Source organism: Bos javanicus, chromosome 21 (assembly GCF_032452875.1).
Source record: "Bos javanicus breed banteng chromosome 21, ARS-OSU_banteng_1.0, whole genome shotgun sequence".
NCBI classification, from domain to species: domain Eukaryota; kingdom Metazoa; phylum Chordata; class Mammalia; order Artiodactyla; family Bovidae; genus Bos; species Bos javanicus.
In genome coordinates this window covers 41,319,685-41,340,120 of record NC_083888.1, presented here as the reverse complement: position 1 = coordinate 41,340,120, position 20,436 = coordinate 41,319,685, and the positions used below count along the sequence as shown (strand labels likewise).

Here is a 20,436-nt window from a genome sequence, read left to right as displayed (position 1 = left end):
GCAGACCATGCACTCTTACCATGTTACCTCATTTATAACAACCATTTATTGAATGCTTAACAACGTGCAAGCTTTATGCCTGGTACTTCCATACAATTTCATTTAATCTGCGTGTCAACCCTATGAAATTTGTACTGTACTGAAGTATAATATATATTAATACAAATAGCACTTTAAAGTAGTAAACACTGGGCCTTCCCTGGTGATCCATTGGTTAAGATCTGCCTAGTAGTGCAGGAAACTCAGGTTTGATCCCTGGTCAGGGAACTAACATCCCATATGCTGCAGAGTGGCTAAGCCCTTGTGCCTCAACTACTGAACCTGTGCCACAATTAGAGCATCCTTGCATCACAGTGAAAGATCTGCATGCCATAACGAAGATCTGATGCACCCAAATACATAAGCTTTTTTTTAAAGGAAGCATAAAAAAATAGTAAACACTGTGTAAAATAGAAATTATTCATGTTTTTAAATGTCAGAATAGGTTGATTAGTTTGTATAAAAATCCTACTATTTCTCTAATATGTGAGATAAATTTCAATGCTCATGCTGTTTTTCACAGTGAACTTTTATTCCTGATCCTTAAATTTTTTCCTCTTTGACAGTCACAAGGTCGTTATGAGATTATGCTGAGTCTGCAAAACATACTGAATGGACTGGGAGCTGCTGCTACCCCTTGCCACAGGGATGTTTATAAAGCTGCTAGATCTTGCTTAACAGATAGATCCATGGCTGTTCGTTGTGCTGCTGCAAAGGTAAAATAGTCTGATAAGCAGAATTTGTAAAAATTAATATAAAGACAACTTAATCAGTTAATCCCAGTGAAAACACTGGTAACCGCTACATGATCTCAGAGCTGCTACCTTGGTATTGAGGTGAGACTGTCTCATTTTAACATAGGAGGAAAACAGGGCTGCAAGGGTTATGTGAATTTCCCAGGGTTCTTAAAAGTAGTTAGCAGCACATTGTCAGAAGTGGGGTCAAGTTGTCAGACTCCTAAGTATTCCTTCCATTCCACTGTCCCTCCTCTCTATGGGTGTGTAAAATTTACCTGTAAGGTTTGTGTTGTTTGAAAGTGACCTTTGTTTTTATCATGCTTTCTTAACATAGTGGGTTAGACAGTTAGTGTTTATGTTGGAATTAGTCTCATAATTGCTCATAGCCAACAGATAGCTTCTAAAGACATTTTTTCATACCCCGCTGAATTAGAAATGGGTCTTTGTGGACACATTGCTTTATATATCATAATTTTTATGGCTTTTAGTAAGTATTCACTTGTCCCTGCAGTCATTATTTAGAGACTTTGGATTTGTGTATTCTTTTTGTTAGCTCTTGATAGGTTCTTCGACTTATGTATATCTGAACCTGACATTTCTATTTTGTGTTTCATTAATTTCTTTTTTTCCCAATTGAATAGTGTCTCCTTGAACTTCAGAATGAGGCCGTCTTTATGTGGAGTACAGACCTGGACAGTGTGGCCACACTATGCTTTAAATCCTTTGAAGGCTCCAATTATGATGTGCGGATTTCAGTTTCAAAACTACTAGGCACGGTGTTGGCTAAAGCCATAATTTCTAAACATCCAGGAACAGGTAAATTTATGTAAATTTATGTAATTGTTTTCATAATGTCTTCCATAACTTTTTCCCTGTTGACTTGAACAAACGTACGTAGCATTACTGCTATACCCCTTATTACTTCTGAAAAGAGGCAGAATATCAGGCAGATTTTAGCTTGGGAACATTCGAAGTCCTCAGAGTTCATATTAAAACAATTCAGTGAAAGTTTGAGGAAAAACTTAAAAGAACTCTTAAATAAATGTGCTTTGTTCAGTCATTGTCTTCCTCTACATCATGGCCTTTGTTTTTTTTTTTTTTTTTTTTGGTGTAAGTTAATTGTGGAGTGTTGCTCAGTAAGAAATAAGATCTGATTCTTGAGAATTTTTTTTTTAAGCAGCGTGCATCTGATTACATACATTTGGTTTGCCATCTTCTAGATTGGTATAAGGGAGCAATGATGTAAATAATTCCAAACAACAGATACTTGAAATTTTCTATATTTGGACAGTTTAGATAAGTTGCCAGGGATTTATGGAATCTTTTAAAGTTACTTCTTGAGAACTTAAAGGTTCATATCTTCATTTCCCTTGTCTATTCATGGTCCCACTTTCCTAACTGACTATTTTATACCTTCATCTTCTCCTATATTACTTTCATTTGATGGCCTATCTTCCATAGGCTCCCCCTACTAAATCTACCACCTTCCAGCATCTATCTGCACGTGCTCCACTACTATCAAGACTTTTCCCCTATTATCAAGATGAATTATCTTCTATTAAAGGCTTATGTTCAATATGTATTAGAGCTCATCTGCTCACCTGCTTGAGGACATAGCTGTAGGAAGTCTCCCCTCTCCTACATCAACTTTTCCCTTTCAGTTGGTTCATTCCCTATAAAACATGCTTTTCTCCCCCCTCTCATCTTTATTTTATTTCCCCCCCCCTCTCATCTTTAAAATAATTTTTTTTTTTTCTTGTGTCTTCCCAGCCAACTGGAGCCCAATTTCTCTTGCCTTTGCAGCAGAGTTCCTCAGAAGGGTTCTTGATATTCAGTTTTTAGTTTCTCTCTTCTTTGAAATGCACTTAAGATTTTTCCCCAGTTGTCTGTCAAAAACTATTTTTGTTAAGGTCATCAATGACTTCCATGTTCATCATTTATTCAATAAATAATCAAGTATTTATTGAGGATTTATACCAGGCCATGAACTATTCTCAGCATGTAAGAGGTGTTACTGAACAGAACAGATTAAAAGCCCCTAAACTTTGCAGCTTCCATTCTAGTTTTTAGTCACGCTAAGCCAGTGGGCAGTTCTCTGCTGTCTTACTTGACAGCAGCAGTCAGCTTTCAGCAACATTTAACTCAGTTGATCTTCCTCTCATCCTCTTTTCACTTGCCTTTTAGGGCCTTATACTGCCTTGGTTTTCTTTCCTCCTCTGTAGAAATTCCTTTTCAGTCTTTAATGATTCCTTGTCTTCTCAAAGAAGACACCCATTACCTTGTCCTTGATCTTCTCCTCTTTACGTGGGCTCACTCTAGTGATCCCAGCCAGTCTCTTAGCTTAAATACCGTCTGTGCATCAGGGGTTCCTGGATTTATGTCTTTAGCCCACACTTCTCTCCTGGATGCTGAACTCTCATACCTACCTGCCTGTTTGACATCTCTGTTTGAATGTCTGTTTGATGTTTTGACTTGTCCCAAGTGAATGTTTGATTTCCCCTCCCCCATATGTATACATATATACCTGCTCTCCTTGCAGTTGCAGTCTTGCTAATCTAAGCTGATGACAGCTTCATCCATGCAGGTGTTCAAGCAGCAATTTGGAAAGTCACCTTGAATCGTCTCTCTCACACTCAATACCTATTCTACTTACCAATATTAAAACCATCTAGACTTGGGGCTCCATGGAGAAGTGGCTCAAATGGTTGAGGCTCATCTGAGAATGAGCCTGGGACATCTTGTTGTGCCAAAAAAATAAGGGACGTCCAATGGCCAGCTTTCTGAAGACACTTCCTCTGGTCAAATTCAAAACAATATTAGAATTAATAATGCTAGAAATAGATTATAACATGTTAAATAAAAAAGGAATCTATGAGTCTGTAATGAAAATAAGTAAATAAAGGAGAAGGGAAAGGTCTATTTTTACAGTTGAATGCCAACCAAAAAGTTTAGAAGTGATGAATGTTAGATAATGACCTTTTGCAGTCATTATAGGAATAGTTCATGCAGATAAGAGTCTTCAGTGCATTCTGAAATGGGTTAGAGTTTATTTATACTGTCTTAAAGTATCACTGAAGAAGGCAGTGGCACCCCACTGCAGTACTCTTGCCTGGAAAATCCCATGGACAGAGGAGCCTGGTAGGCTGCAATCCATGGGGTCGCTAAGAGTTGGACATGACTGAGCGACTTCACTTTCACGCACTGGAGAAGGAAATGGCAACCCACTCCAGTGTTCTTGCCTGGAGAATCCCAGGGATGGAGAAGCCTGGTAGGCTGCAGTCCATGGGGTCGCACAGTCGGACACGACTGAAGTGACTTAGCAGCAGCAGCAGCAAAGTATCACTACACAGGTGGCATAGTGATAATAAAGGGGAAAATGGTATTTTACAGTCAGTGAGATTGACAGACACCTGATTCATTTATTCAAAGATCATACCACCAATATAGGGACAGACTGACATCAAACCTGACATTCTTTCTGATATTATGTGTTGAGAAATCTTACAGCATTACTTATGCAATTGAAAGCTTTTCTGTAACTACAACTAGCCATATATGTAGGCTTCAAAAATGAGAAAGTGATAAGATATGGAAGCTAGGAGAAGGGTACATGAGAATTTATTTTACTCTTGCAGCTTTTTTGTGATTTTGAAATTTTTTCTAATAAAAAATTTTAAAACTATGTAAATATGTATACCAAGACTCCTGTTGTAACTACCTTGATCTAGCCTGTTATAAGCTACCATCACCTCTTGGTTGTATTACTAAATCCTCCTAATGTTTTCGTTTTTTCTACTTCCACCTTTGCCCCTCTGTAGTCTTCTCTCAGCACAGAAGCAAAGTGACAGATGCTGTTACTGCTTTGCTTGAGGGTCTCCACTGGCACCTCACTTTACTCACATCATCATCATAATGATTGACAAGGTCCTATATCTTCTGCTCTTGCACCATCCTCACACCCTGTCCTGTCTCCTACCAGAGAACTCACTGCATATAAAAGATAATCTGTATTTTTTTGTGTGGCTTTTAATCACTGTCTGACATACTATTAATAGACACTTTGTCATTTGTTATATTTATTCTTGTCTCTCCTTTCTAGAATTTATGATCTGTGAGGGCATGGATTTTGTACTGTTCACTAATGTTTCTTTCCATGTACCAGTATAGATTTTCATCTGTGTCATCTTTAGGCTGAGAAATTTAGTTTTCTGAATAATCTTAGTTTTCTGAATGTTGACTTGGATTAACATAAGTTTATTTTGCCACTGCCTATGACTTATGTTGATAATGAGGATCAGAGCATGTGACCATCATTTTTTCAGAAGAATGAAAGGGTGAAAATGCTTTTTTTTCTTTTTTTTAAAAGGAGATACTCACAGGGAGAAACGCAACTGTGTCAAACTGCAGACAAACTTAAAACGTTCTGCCTAGCTAGCCTCTTAATTATTGCAGCCTAAGGATTGACTGAGAAGTTTTAGTAAATACTAGCTTTGATTTCTTTAGAGACTGAGGATGTAACAAAAGTTGCACTTGCAATTGAGAATTTTTAAAAAACATGGTGTGGTTACTTTATATAAGTTTCATTAAGAGTTGTAGAGCATTTAGAAAGGTAAAATTATGATTTTTGGCCTTTTAGTATTTCAAAAGAATTTTCAAAGTGTTGTGTAGTGTTTTCTACTTATTTATTTATTTGACTGTGCCAGGTCGTAGTTGCGGCATGTGGGATCTAGTTCCCTAACGAGGGATTGAACTTGGACCGCCTGCACTGAGAGCATGGAGTCTTAGTCACTGGACCACTGGAGAAGTCCCTGTAGCATTTTCACTCTTGGAGAACTAGGGCAGTTTATTTATGTTTCCCCTTGTTTTAGAAGACTGTTAGCCTTTTAACTTGAGGGCAAGAGAGCAGTAGGTCATAATCTCAAAGTGGCATAGACTTTAAGATGTCATTGACTTGATACATCCGAGTCCATTATGATTTGTTGTCTGAACACTTTTGTAACTTTATGTGTTACTGTGTGTAATGTCCTGTAAGTTCTGCCTTTTGTTTGGATTTTTAGTTTTATTTTTCTTTCTGTTAACATGCTGTTCAAGATTATGTATTAAAATTTAGTCTGTAAAACAAAATTACATGTTTTGTTTTGTTCTTTGTTATAGCAGCCTCACGTCAGAGCATTCGCAGAGTATCACTGGAGGAAGTTCTGGAATTACTAGGAACAGGGTTTCTACGTGGAAGTTCAGGATTTCTTCGAGCCAGTGGAGATATGCTGAAAGGAACCAGTTCAGTCAGTAGGGATGTTCGAGTTGGAGTTACTCAGGTTAGAATCACAAACCAGTCTCTAAATGTAATTCCCACCTGCCCGTGATGAAAGTTTTAGTATCTGACTCCAGGCAGAAGTGATACTGTGCCAGGTCATCACTTATGCTCTAATGTTTATAAATAGATGTGGTGAGGCCAAATACTTTATAAAAAAGCTAGATTATAAGTAAAAGAAGCCTGTTTATACAAAGCCAGCTAAATAAGCTATTGCAGTGTACTTTCAGTTCGTAATAATGGGAGACTTGTTTATTTCCTTTGAAAGGTAAACATTTTTTTGTTTGTTTCCAGGCCTTGGGCTTCCATGTGTCTTGTGTTTTCACATGTTTTCCATTGTGTTTTTGTGTGCTTATAGGGTTCAAATTTAAACTGTTAGGTACATAATATTCAGCGTGGGCAATATTATATTTCTATCTTATATGGTTTCTACTTTTAAATAAAGATTACAGAATTGTAATTTCCTTAAGGGCTTAAATTCTTGGTCCTAAACAAAACTTAAAAAGCTAAACCTTGGGAAAAGGGTCTTTGAATAAGAGAATATAGAGGTCTTTGCATTCTTTCTTTGAATTTTCGTATTTTCTAGATGCCATTGTGGGTCTAAGCAAACACATATATATTTTTTTAATTCACGTATAATCCTCATTGTTTTATACTGTATGATATTAGAGTTCATGAAAATATAAAATGTCCCAGCATAACTGTAAACTGTTTTTAAAAAACAGATTACATGAGATAACTACTCTCTGTATCTCTAGAGTAAGGCAAACCATTAGCATTCATGAAAATAAAGATAGTGATTCATCACTATAAACTTTCTTTTCCATTTTCTAGAACTGAATTCTCTTAGAGTTATGGTATTAGACCATAGTTAATTCTTACATTGTGTTTATTTGTTTGTTTTGAGTTTTCTTCTTCACAATGTTAAAGAGCTTGAATGCTTTGTTCAGAAAAGTCATAGGCATGTTTTACTGATTAGCTAGCTACGTTGGCTGTCCTGAAACCTTGCAAGTCTGACCAAAATAAAACACAGGCAGCATAAATGAAATCTCAGTTGAAAGACTAGGTACTTCAATTTTGGCTTAACAAGCAAAACATTGTACAATATTTATATAGTTAAAGTGGCTACACAAATGAGGAAAAACTAAAAAATATTAATAAATTCTGCATATTTCATGGAAGATAAGACATTGATATAGAATTGAAATTATTTCATTTTGAAGATAAAACTCATTTCTATTTTTTAGGCTTATGTGGTGTTTATTTCAACACTAGGAGGAGCATGGCTAGAGAAAAATTTTGCTGCTTTTCTTTCTCATATCCTAAGCCTGGTTTCACAGTCACACCCTAAGGCCACCCAAACTCAGATTGATGCTGTCTGCAGTCGCCGTTGTGTTTCATTTATCCTTCGAGCTACTGTTGGAGGCCTTCTTGGAGAAAAGGCTCAAATTGCTGCTGCTAAGGATATTTGCCAGGCTATCTGGAAGTTAAAGAAAGTTATGGGTATGGATCTTCTAAGACAGTCTGTTTTAAAACAGTGCTAAAGAAATTGTCCCTTTGAAAAGCTGGACTGGTATATAATTATGTTAATACAAAAGAAGCTACTTTTATAATACAGGTCAGTTTTTTCAGAGTAGAGCAGTCTATGACAGATGAGACATAAATTATCTAACTTGATAAGAACTGTTACATAGATGTCCTGATCTTAGAGGGTGGTGGTTAATAGTTCCTTAGAATTCATAGTCTTTCTATACAAGTTAAGATACATTCTCTTTAAAACAGGTAGTTCATCTTAGTTCTTCTACTGTCCGAAGTCCACTCTGCTTATGGAGTTCTCCCTTTCAGGGCCACTTGCTAGAAGAGTGATAAGGCATCTATAATCAGCTTGCTTGAACTAAATTGGTTATATTAGTTCAGTTCTTTCTCTGTAGATGCAAGTCTTATTTTAATATTTTAGTTACTGCCTCAAGGATTTCATATATATCAAGTGGAGGTATTCTTTACCTTTATATGTTTTTACTCCTGATACCTATTGCCTGTAATACATTTTAATAAAACAGTGATGCCTAGTTAATTTTCCTGTTTCTATCAGATGCTGTAATGAGTGATGGTAATTTGGAAACCCGGCTTGGCTCTGCAGATGTAGCTGCCAGCCAGCATATGCTGGTGTGTGCTTTACAGGAACTTGGAAATCTCATACACAGTCTCGGCACCACGGCTGCACCGTTGTTACAGGATTCAAGTGCAGGTATCTGTTGCTTGTGACTAGTCTGAATACTTTGTTTTCACTTTTCCTTTTAGAGAACTTTTCTCTGAGAAAGAAAAGCTCCTTCATATCGCTCATTTATTATAGATTTATTAGGGTCATTTTATGAAATATGTATAATCAAGATTATATAAAATATGTATATATTTGATTTTTTTTTTCCTTTTAGCTTTTGTAGATAAAGGTTGTTCTCTAGGTCTCTTCTTTACTCTAACCCCCTTTCTGGAGATATTTAAGATAACATGGAAAAATGGAGAAGTAATCCTGAACTTATATCTTTCATCTGCAGTGAAAGTGTTAGTATTAGTTTCTATATGGTACATGTAATTTACCTCCTCAAAGGTCTTCTAAGCATTCTCTTTGAAAATTATTGAGAGATAATACTATAAAATTCACCGGTTTAAAGTACACAGTTCAGTGGTTTTGGCGTACTCACAAAGTGGTACAAACACCACCACTGTCTAATTCCAGAATGTTTTCATCACCCCCAGAAGTCCTAAGTGACCCATTAGCTGTCATTTCGCATTTCCTCTCCTACAGCCCTGATAACCACTAATCTATTTTCTGTCTCTGGATTTGTCTGTTCTGGACGAGATTTAATATAAATAGAATCATATAGCGTGTGGCCTTTTGTGACAGGCTTGTTATGTAATTACTATTTAAAATCATCTTTAATGGCTTTTGTCCTTTGACTGTGATACACAATTCCTGCTGGCTAGAGCTTACATTATATTTGGTTTGTATGCAATTTATTGTAGGGCATATATTGGTAAGGTAGCAGTCGACATGAACTGTTACACGTTATCATGAAGGTATATGTTGAACTGTAGCAGTACAGACTTTCTTGTTACTGGTGGTAGCATTTGCATTTCATTGTCTTCATAGTGGTTTAGTAGCCTTCTGGGACCTAGTGAAGCCTTGATTTTGTTCAGCATTTTGTTCTCAGGTAAAAGCAATATGATGGATAGGGAGAATACTGATTACATAGATAAATATGCCAGAAAGGACTTACAAGAAAAGGAGGCTGACCCGAGATGTGACATTTCTTCTCAACATGTTTTTGTTATTAATTTCTAGTACCACATTAATGATCTCAGATCAAGTAAGCAGAACATTGGCTTGTTTAGGAAATAAAACTTTGCTTTGTCTACTGACTTAATTTAAGCCAATTTTCATGTGATATATTAGTAGAAGTAATTCTTAGGTACAAAAAATTATAATTATGTATCACTTAATTTTTACAATTCTGATTGACTTTTGATAAAGATAATATATTTTAAATCCATGTGGCCGCTTACTCTTTTGGCTGTTTGATGACATCTTTATTTCTGTAGCTGAGTCATTGTTTGTTTATTCCATCCCTGCAGGCATCCTTGACAATGTCATTTCAGTTACTCTTCATCCTAGCATTTCCGTTCGACTAGCAGCCGCGTGGTGTCTACACTGCATTGCTGTGGCACTACCTTCCTACCTGACGCCACTCTTAGATCGTTGCCTCGAAAGGCTTACTGTGCTTAAGTCTTCACCTGAAGCAGTGACTGGCTTTAGTTTTGCTGTGGCAGCTCTGCTTGGAGCTGTGAAACATTGTCCTCTAGGAATTCCTCATGGAAAGGGCAAGGTAACGACTTCATTCTTCACGTATGATAGTGATATTTCAAGCGTTTCCTAAAAACCTTCGTTGTCTTCCTGTGTGTCACCCTGTAAGAGGCATTCAAGATGGGTTTCTGAGCTATCAGCTATAGTACTGCTTAGTGTTAAATATCATTAAGGTAATAACTGTGAAAAATGAAGGGATGGTTAAAAATATCATATCCACACTTAAACAGGAGTTGGTTTTAGTGCCTTTTGTTAGAAATACCTCCAGTTAGTAAGATACTTTTTTCCTGAAGACTTTTTTCTTTTTTTTGGTTATATATTCAGCTCTGCCATTCCTTTCTCCAGGGTATCTTCCCGACGAAGGGGTCAAACCTGGGTCTCCCTCATTCAGCCGCCAGAGAAGCCCAGATGTACTCTATAAGCATACATTATCCATAAATGTGAAATATCCTATTTCTCTCTCCTTTTGTTTTAAAACAATATTTCTTAGACTTTTAAAATATAACATTTTAAATTAATCTCACTTTACTGTGAAACTGCTTTATTATGAAATTATTAAATACTTTCAACTATGGTTATATAGTATACTACCTTTGGAAAGACTGTTATCAGCCACAGTAGTGTGCAGAATTTTAAAATGAGTTTCCTGTAATCAAATTTTCTTTAAACTAAAAGTCAATTCAAATTTTAGACAGCTTGAACAGTTGTACAATGTTTTCATGTAAGCTCTACAAAGAATTACAGGGTTGCTGTATACAGAACTAGGATTGCTGTGTACAGTCTAATATACCAGTGTTTATCCTGGGAGCCTTAACGTTTTCTTCGTTTCCTTTATGACATTGTCCTATGGTGTAGTGTATGTGAATGATTATCTTTTATCATGTACTTTTATTATGTGTAAGAATTTTTCAAGAGATTGTTATTATTAGTTGCTATCATTTGTCAAGTTACCTATAAACTGATATACTTGTTTTTACCTTTTTCTTCTATACATCAATAGATTATTATGGCGTTAGCAGAGGATTTGCTGTGTTCTGCTGCTCAGAACAGTCGCCTTTCCGCTCAGCGCACACAGGCCGGATGGCTGTTGATTGCTGCGCTGATGACCTTAGGTAACAGTTTTGTGGAGGGCTTATAAAACTACAAACTACGTGGGGTTTTCTGAATATAAATATTCTAATGTATGACTTGATAGGACTAACTTAAAGTTGGATATATACCAGAATTTAGATAGTCATAGAAAAATTTTTCTCCTAGCAGTCACCTTATGAAACCATGTACTTATTTTATCTAATTCTCAGAATGTTTTCGGATGTCCTTATTTGAAATTCTCTTTAAGACCAGTTTATGAGCCTTAGGTAGGATAAGCCAATTTGATTAGCTTTTACATTTAACTCTGGTTTTTCCAAAAATCATTCATATCTATCTTCATGAAAAAAATTTTTCCACAATTTAAAGATAGGCAAGAGAACATATGATAGCCCATGAATCCAGTTCTATAATTGTTCTGAGAATCAGTGACACTAATAAGGTGGACTTACTGGACTACATCAGAGTTCAGCCTATAGGCCAAATCTGGATTGCCACCTATTTCATACAGCCCATTAGCTAAGAATGGTTTTTATGTTTTTCATAGTTTGAAAACAAAAATAGACTATTTTGTGATACATGAGAAATATATGAAAGTCAGTTTTCAATATGCATGAATAAACTTTTTGTTAAATACAACCACCATCCTTAGTTTACATATTGTTTCTAATGTTCAGGCCCTGCAGTGGCAGAATTGAGTAACTGCAGCAGAGATGGTATGGCTTTCAAACCCAAAAATGTTTACTCTCCGGGCCTTAATAGAAGTGCTTGTTGGCCCCTGGCATAGACAATGATTTCACAATGCGATGGGAATAATGTGGTCAAGCTTTTGTTACTTTTGTCTAGATGTTTCTTGCCTGCCGTATTGATTATTTTTGGTTAATTAAAGGAGAAAATAAACTACTTAATAAGTATAATGTTTTAATGAACAAAAGCTTTCAAAACAGGGTAATCCCATTGGAAGAAGACTACAAGACAGCCTTTATATAAGGGATTAGGGCATCCTGTTTTGTGCATATTCATAGTCAACATACCAAAAGAATACAAAAAATTAGTGTTTTTTAATTGTTGTTTTCTTGGGCTTTTTAAAAAATACATTATTCTTTCACTTTATTATCTGGTTTTAGAATGTGTTACTGTCCTAATTTCAAAGATGAGTGAGATTTTGCTTTTAGGTGTCATTATAGATTCTTACATATTTATGTGTTTCAGTCCATTGCAGTCATTATTCCTTTGATCCTCAAATTGTCTGTGGGAGCCCCTGCTAGTTGGTTCCTATGTCCTTTTTCTTTTTTTTTTTTTTTTTAATTTTTGGTTGTGCTGGGTCTGTTGCTGTGTGAAGGCTTTCTCTACTTGCAGCAGGCGGGGGCTACTCTCCAGTTGTGGTACATGGGCTTCTCATCAGGGCGGCTTCTCTTATTGCAGAACACAGGTTCTAGGTGCATGGGCTTCGGTAGTTGCAGCACATGAGCTCAGTAGTTGTGGGTCACAGGCCTTACAGCACGTGGGCTTCAGTAGCGGTGGTGCACAGGCACAGTAGTTCTTCGATGACATGTGCAGTCTTCCCCGACCGGGGATCGAATCCATGTCCCCTGAATTTGCAGGTGGATTCTTATCTACTGTACCACCTGGGAAGGTCCCCTGTGTTCTTTTAACATGAACCTAGTGTTCTTTTGATAACATCTCTATTTTTGACATGACAAGATGTCTCAGCTTTTACATCATAATTTCTGCTTCAGCTTACAACCAATTGTTTCTCCAAGGAGCTCTGATTATATTTGGTGCAGTGGAATTTAGGTGACAGTCTGTATACTGTCACCCTGCTTATTTAACTTATATGCAGAGTACATCATGAGAAACGCTGGGCTGGAAGAAGCACAAGCTGGAATCAAGACTGCTGGGAGAAATATTAATAACCTCAGATATGCAGATGACACCACCCTTATGGCAGAAAGTGAAGAAGAACTAAAGAGCCTCTTGATGAAAGTGAAAGAGGAGAGTGAAAAGGTTGGCTTAAAGCTCAACATTCAGAAAACGAAGATCATGGCATCTGGTCCCATCACTTCATGGCAAATAGATGGGGAAACAGTGGAAACGGTGGCTGACTTTATTTTTGGGGGGCTCCAGAATCACTGCAGATGGTGATTGCAGCCATGAAATTAAAAGACGCTTACTCCTTGGAAGGAAAGTTATGACCAACTAGACAGCATATCATAAAGCAAAGACATTACTTTGTCAACAAAGATCTGTCTAGTCAAGACTATGGTTTTTCCAGTGGTCATGTATGGATGTGAGAGTTCTACTATAAAGAAAGCTGAGCGCCAAAGAATTGATGTTTCTGAACTGTGATGTTGGAGAAGACTCTTGAAAGTCCCTTGGACTACAAGGAGATCAGTCCTGGGTGTTCATTGATAGGACTGATTTTGAAGCTGAAACTCCAATACTTTGGCTACCTGATGTGAAGAGCTGACTCATTTAAAAAGACCCTGATGCTGGGAAAGATTGAGGGCGGGAGGAGAAGGGGACAATAGAGGATGAGATGGTTGATGGCATCACTGACTCAACAGACATGGGTTTGGGTGGACTCCAGGAGTTGGTGGTGGACAGGGAGGCCTGGCGTGCTGTGGTTCATGGGGTTGCAGAGAGTCGGATAAGATTGAGCGACTGAACTGAACTGAACTAAGTACTTTATTGATTTTTGCCTGGCAGTTTTAACACCTCTTTTGTATTTTCAGCATTTCCTTCACCATTTATAGTTTTCATTGTCATTTTTAATATATTCACTGTTCTGAACAAACCTAAACTCAGGTAGACCACATTTAAATCCTTTTCTCAAATGTGAACACTTCTAACCCCTTTTGCTACACTTTTCAGTTTCTCTGATGTCATGTTAGTGCCTTTGATTCAATTGCAGGCATCTACATGTGTGTTTGGTTTTTGTTAGATCCAGTGTTATTCTTGGTGTGAATAAACTTACTCTTGTATAACTTTGTAATTACTGTAAACTCACGTTTATTAACTTACTTTACATACACTTCTGAAATAAATTATCCTCATACCTCTCTGAAAAGTGATGCTACTTTGTTCACTGTTGAGTTAAGGGCAAATACTATGAAACGTTTTGTTAACTGTGGATATTCCCAGTGACAGCATACCTGCTTTGTTTTTTGGTGTCTAACTAAATTTTGCATTCAGAATTTTCTGTATTCCCACAGCCCACTGTATATGAGTGTGCCTGTGTGCACACTCACAGAAACCTTTTAAAGTCACTTATTCCTAATTGCCTTACTCCAGTTTCCTTATTTTCCTAGGATGTTTTTAGTACTACTTCATCAAAGAAAGTAATAAGCAAGGAGTGAATATGGCTTATTTTGCTGTATTCAGTTTCTAAATGTTGCTCTGAAATCAAATTTGCCTTTGGATTTAATCATGTCTGATTTTTGACCTGGAGCAAGTTGCTATCAAAAGTTAGAATTAGGGTACTTCCTTGCTGATCTACTGGTTAAGACTCTGAGCTCCTAGTGCACGTGGCCCTTGGATTGATGCTTGGTCAGGGATCTGGATCCCACGTGCCACAACTAAGACCTAATGCAGACAAACAAATAAAATATTTTTTTAAAAGAATTACTCTCAGGAGACAGTATTATTTGTTACCAAAACAATAGTACTTTGCATTTATGCAGGTACATTAGTTTTTTAGGCTTAATTTAAAGTGCATTCTGTTGTTTGGCTCTGGATAGGTCTTTGGAGATAAACAGTGCAGGCTGTTCTACCTTCATTTTGCAGTTCAAAGAAATTGAGGCTTAAAGAGTTCACAGCAGTAGTAGAAGAGCAGACACCAGAGCCTAGACTTTGCTGTCAGTTCCTTGATTTTCCTCTCTACTCCAGTGCCTTCAGATAGTCACTGATCCAGTAGTACATTTGTTGGAACTAGAGGGATGAAGGAATCCAGCAGTAGTGGATTCAAATATGTTTCTTTTAAAAGGGAAGGATTTTAAAGAGTACCCACTTCGGGTTCTTGTACAAGTGACAAGTTGAATAAATTACAGGTCCTGCGTTTGTCAGTCATCACCTTGCTCGAGTACTGCTCTTGTGGAAGTGTGTCTTCCCAGTGTCTCCTAAAGATCTAGAAACAGAAAAGAGCCGAGGAGACTCCTTCACGTGGCAGGTAACCTTGGAAGGACGCGCTGGTGCTCTCTGTGGTAGGTTGAGTTTGGTCTTTCCCTTTCCTCTGGCTTTTTCCATCTTTTAACTTCACATATACTTGTATGTTTCAACTTGAGGGGGAGAATCTGCTTCTGGTGATTTTTGTTATTGAAATAATTGATATGTTGGCAATTATAATAGAAGTATCATGTAAAAAAACAAATTTAAGCATTCTTCTCTTTGGGATATTTTATTATAATATGATCTACTTGAGAAGTGTCAAGATTGCTTTGTGTTAAGTGGGCATTCATTTCCCTTTTCAGAAAAACTAGGGTTGAAGTTAATTAATATCGACTAAATATGGTTTCTATTTAGCTTTTTATATATGTGAAAGTTGTACCCTTCTACAACACATAGACCATTAAAAATAGTATCCATATTGAAAATTTAAGCTAAGGAAAAGACATGGAAGCACAGACTTTTTTCTGAAGCATATTTTCTTAGAAAAGCATCTTTTTTAAGAGTAAAAATGACATGAATAAACAAAACCAAAATCAATGCTTCCTTGAATCTGAGTCTAAATTTTAAATATTCACTTTTTTCTATATATGTGATAACTCCTTATAGAACTTGTATGTTTCAGGTAACATCTGTGAAACCTAACATGCTGACTTAAAAGGCAACCAGGTTCCTCAGAACTAGTGTAGAATTGGTAGACTTGAAGGTCTACTTTGAGTTTAAGGGCTGAATAAAACCCCAAGAAAGCAACATTTTGTTGATTTGGTTTTCCGTCTCTTTTAGTAATTCTAGGAAGTTTGATTTGTTTTTTTGTTTTTTTCAGTTTCACTGGAAGTAGAAGCCACTAGTTTCCTTTTTTTACTAGAGTTTCAAGAATTTTTTTGGTTTTCACACATTTCTTTATTCTTAAAAAAATGTGAATGCTGTACCAAAATTGAATGCTTTTTTTCATGCTTCATTGCATTCTGCTAAGTCAAGGTCTGTTCTGTTTTTCAGCTATCAAGAGCTTTGTCGCCCACTGCGGTGATCTCCTTACTGAGGAAGTAATTCAGCATCTTCTTCCACCACTTCCTTGCACTGTGGATTTGCTAACTCAGTAAGGATCCACTATTAGATTTGATACAGACTTATAGCAATCAGTTACCCGCTGGTTATATAATATTGTATGAAGTACATTAATGAAGCCAAGTTTTTGTAGTTGGTGAATGATGTTCCATTTGTAGACGAAGGCAAACATTTAGTTACATGATTTTTTTTTTTTTAGGGTAGGATCTTGAAAAATACATATTAAAAGGGAAGGAAAGTTACTTGGTGGATAATGTATCTTCCATACAGTCAGATTTAACCGAGAAAGTAAATATTAAGCCTGTTAACCTTTTCAGGTATGCGTTTCATTGGTTTGTTAGCGCTGTTCTGTGTTCTTAAGAACCAGATGCTTGTTAACAGTTTCAGTTTTTTGTTGTTCATATTTTTCATGTTTGATTTATATTTTTTAAATATAATTTATGTCATGGTCACTAATAATTTCCCAATTAATGAAATGTACAGTTTAGGGAAAGATTTTCCAAAAAGTGTTTAATAATACAACATTTTATGTATATGGAAAAATACATGTGCAACTTCCTATGAAACTATAATTATTTTAAAGTAAAAAGCTGAAGAAAATTCTAAAATAAGAAAAAAACAGTTCAGATTATGGCTTATGAAACATAACAGTAAAGTGAACCCCTGTGAGTTCAGCACAACTGGCGCAGAGGTTAATGAATGTTTGCGGTAACAGACTAGAGAGTAAATATTTTAGGCTTTTCAGTTCACACAGTCTCAGTTGCACTGGCTCAGTTCCCTTGTTGTAGCTTAAGAGCAATCATAGCTCATCTGTGAATGAATGAATGCAGCTGTGTTCCAGTAAAACTTTATTAATAATAAGGGGAAGTGGGCCCAAATTAGCTATCCCTGGACTAGAACACTGATAACTTTTGAAGTTTTATCTGTGTGCTCCTCTTTAATACCATTCTTTCTGCCCTACTTTAGAGGTAATCACTATCCTGAATTTTAGAGTTGTCATTTTCTTGTATTTTTCAAAAGTGTATCACATATACATGTTTCCCTAAACAGTTCCTTGTTTGGTTTTGCTTGGTTTTGATCAGGCAGATGGTATCATATTGTTTCTGAGGCTTAACTTGTTTTACTCAACATGATATTTCTAAACTTCCTCTACATGCAAGTATGTTCTTGTTCGTTGCTGTTTAATATTTAATTGAATGTACAGCAACTTACCTTCCTGTTCAGTGAAATAGCCAAACTATTTTCCAAAATTTTTTCATATGTATATCCATATTAATGGGAGTACCCATCAATCTACTTCTTCACCAACACTCAGATATCAACTCTTGTTTAATCCAATAAGTGTAAATTGGTATCTCGTTATGATGTTATATGTATCTGGTTCCTGATGCTTTAAGTGTCATACTGTATGTTTATTGTTCTCACTATTTCTTTGAAATCCCTATCATGCATATATTTACCTATTTTTAGGTAAAATAATGATTTGATTAACAGACATTCTTTTTTTTTTCTTAGCTGTACCACATGTCTTGTGGAATCTTAAGTTCCCTGACGAGGGATTGAACCTGGGCCCTGCAGACATTCTTAATTTAAATGTCAGATTTATGAGTCTTTTACTTCTTGGTTCAGTTCAGTTCAGTTCAGTCCAGTCGCTCAGTCGTGTCCTACTCTTTGCGACCCCATGAATCGCAGCACGCCAGGCCTCCCTGTGCATCACCAACTCCTGGAGTTTACCCACTTATGCACATCAAGTCGGTGATGCCATCCAGCCATTTCATCCTCTGTCGTCCCCTTCTCCTCCTGCCCCCAATCCCTCCCAGCATCAGAGTCTTTTCCAATGAGTCAACTCTTCACATGAGGTGGCCAAAGTACTGGAGTTTCAGCTTTAGCATCATTCCTTCCAAAGAACACCCAGGGCTGATGTCCTTCAGAATGGACTGGTTGGATCTCCTTGCAGTCCAAGGGACTCTCAAGAGTCTTCTCCAACACCACAGTTCAAAAGCATCAATTCTTCAGCGCTCAGCGTTCTTCACAGTCCAACTCTCACATCCATACATGACTACTGGAAAAACCATAGCCTTGACCAGATGGACCTTTATTGGCAAAGTAATATCTCTGCTTTTGAATATGCTATCTAGGTTGGTCATAACTTTCCTTCCAAGGAGTAAGTGTCTTTTAATTTCATGGCTGCAATCACCATCTGCAGTGATTTTGGAGCCCCCCAAAAAATAAAGTCTGACACTGTTTCCCCATCTATTTCCCATGAAGTGATGGGACCAGATGCCGTGATCTTAGTTTTCTGAATGTTGAGCTTTAAGCCAACTTTTTCATTCTCTTCTTTCACCGTCATCAAGAGACTTTCTAGTTCCTCTTCACTTTCTGCCATAAGGGTGGTATCATCTGCATATCTGAGGTTATTGATATTTCTCCCAGCAGTCTTGATTCCAGCTTGTGCTTCTTCCAGCCCAGTGTTTCTCATGATGTACTCTGCATATAAGTTAAACAAGCAGGGTGACAATATACAGCCTTGACATACTCCTTTTCCTATTTGGAACCAGTCTGTTGTTCCATGTCCAGTTCTAACTTGCTTCCTGACCTGCATATAGGTTTCTTGGTTAGTACTTTCTTTTGATTTATAAAATATTCCTGCATGGTTATAAAGATACAGTTTTTCCTCTCTCTAAAATGTTTAAGGTTTTTGTCTTTCACATTTGTGTTAATCCATCTGGACTTTATTTTTGTGTTTGGAATGACATAGGGTTCCAATTTCATTCTTTTTTAATATGGATAACACATTGTCCCATACTTTACTAAAGGAATCCATGCTTTCTCTCTCTGGTAAATGCCAGAGCACAGTCTGTTTCTGCATTTTCTTACCGTATTCTATTGATGGGTTTGCCCATTTCTGTGCCCATACTACACTGTATAATAATAATGATAAATTTTAATGTCTGTTAGGGCAAACTTTTTGGCCTTTTTCATCTTTAAGCATAGTTTGGCCTTTTTGCAGTTTTGATTATCTCCTGTTGAAATTTTATTTGGAGTTAAATTGGATCTATAGATAAACTTGAAGATGATTGACATTTTTATAATATGCATAAACATAATACCTCTACTATTGTTGAGGTTGTTACAAAGTGTAAAATTTTTCTATGTGAAAGTCTTATATGTCTTTAAAAACATTTATTCCTAGCTAGTTACTTCCTATTTTTCTTTGCAGTTATTAAATAAGTATGTCGGAGTGAGTATGTGTGTGTCTCTATAATCTCTTTATTGCTAGTGTATTAAAAAATATAATTGACCTTATATCCAGCCACCTTGCTAAACTTTCCTATATCAAGCATTTGTTTGTAGATTCTTTAGGATTTCTCCCTTTATGATATTTATTCATATATTTATTTGTGTTCTGTCGCTCCCCTATGTGGTAACCAGATGACTTGACTACAATTTAAAACTGAATAGAAGTGGCTTATTAAAGCGAATGCTTCTCATGTTTCACGAATAAGAATAATGTTTGTGACAGGCTTTTTGTTTTATTATTATTTTATTTCTTTTTGATTGCATTGGGTCTTTATTGCTGCACAGGGGCTTTCCCTAGTTGTGGTGAGCGGGGCTACTCTGTGCGAAGCACAGGCTGTGGGTGCACAGGCTCTCACACAGGCTCAGTAGTTGTGGCCAGTGGGCTTCATTGGGTTTTGCTTTTTTTGTTTTTTTTTTTTTTCATTTCATTTATTTATTTATGGCTTCACTGGGTCTTTGTTGCTGCATGCGAACTTTCTCTAGTTGTAGCAAATGGGGGCCTGCTCTCTAATTGCGGTACATGAGCTTCTCATTATGGTGGCTTTTCTTGTTGCGGAACATGGGCTTCAGTGTTTAAGGTATGTTGGCTTAATTGCCCTGTGTCATTTGGAATCTGCCTGGACCAGGGATCAAACTCACGTCTCCAGCTTTGGCAGGCAGCTTCTCTTAACCGCTGGACCACCAGGAGAGTCCGGTTTTGATTTTTATAAAGTGGTTTAATCTGATAATTTTAATGTAACAAATTTTACTAATTTTTTACTAGGTTGCATTCTTGAGATAAACTGAGCTTGGAAATAGTTATCCTTTTTTTGTAAACTTATAGATTTGGTTTTTTATGTCTGGGATTCTTCACATATGTTTATCAGTGA

General features: G+C 36.7%; 1 protein-coding gene across 14 annotated transcripts in view; it reads left to right on the top strand.

Annotated features, from left to right (window-relative positions):
* HEATR5A (HEAT repeat containing 5A) overlaps window positions 1-20,436 on the top strand; it is a 97,309-nt gene that overhangs the window by 19,830 nt on the left and 57,043 nt on the right. For 11 of the 14 annotated variants that reach the window (XM_061394092.1, XM_061394080.1, XM_061394082.1 and 8 more), the window contains 9 exons: window positions 606-755; window positions 1,418-1,592; window positions 5,931-6,091; window positions 7,335-7,590; window positions 8,180-8,335; window positions 9,721-9,971; window positions 10,950-11,061; window positions 15,088-15,240; window positions 16,199-16,298. In XM_061394092.1, the coding sequence (XP_061250076.1) occupies window positions 606-755; window positions 1,418-1,592; window positions 5,931-6,091; window positions 7,335-7,590; window positions 8,180-8,335; window positions 9,721-9,971; window positions 10,950-11,061; window positions 15,088-15,240; window positions 16,199-16,298 (1,514 nt within the window). The remainder of the gene's footprint in view (window positions 1-605; window positions 756-1,417; window positions 1,593-5,930; window positions 6,092-7,334; window positions 7,591-8,179; window positions 8,336-9,720; window positions 9,972-10,949; window positions 11,062-15,087; window positions 15,241-16,198; window positions 16,299-20,436) is intronic. The other 3 variants (XM_061394089.1, XM_061394085.1, XM_061394093.1) reach the window with 2 other exon arrangements.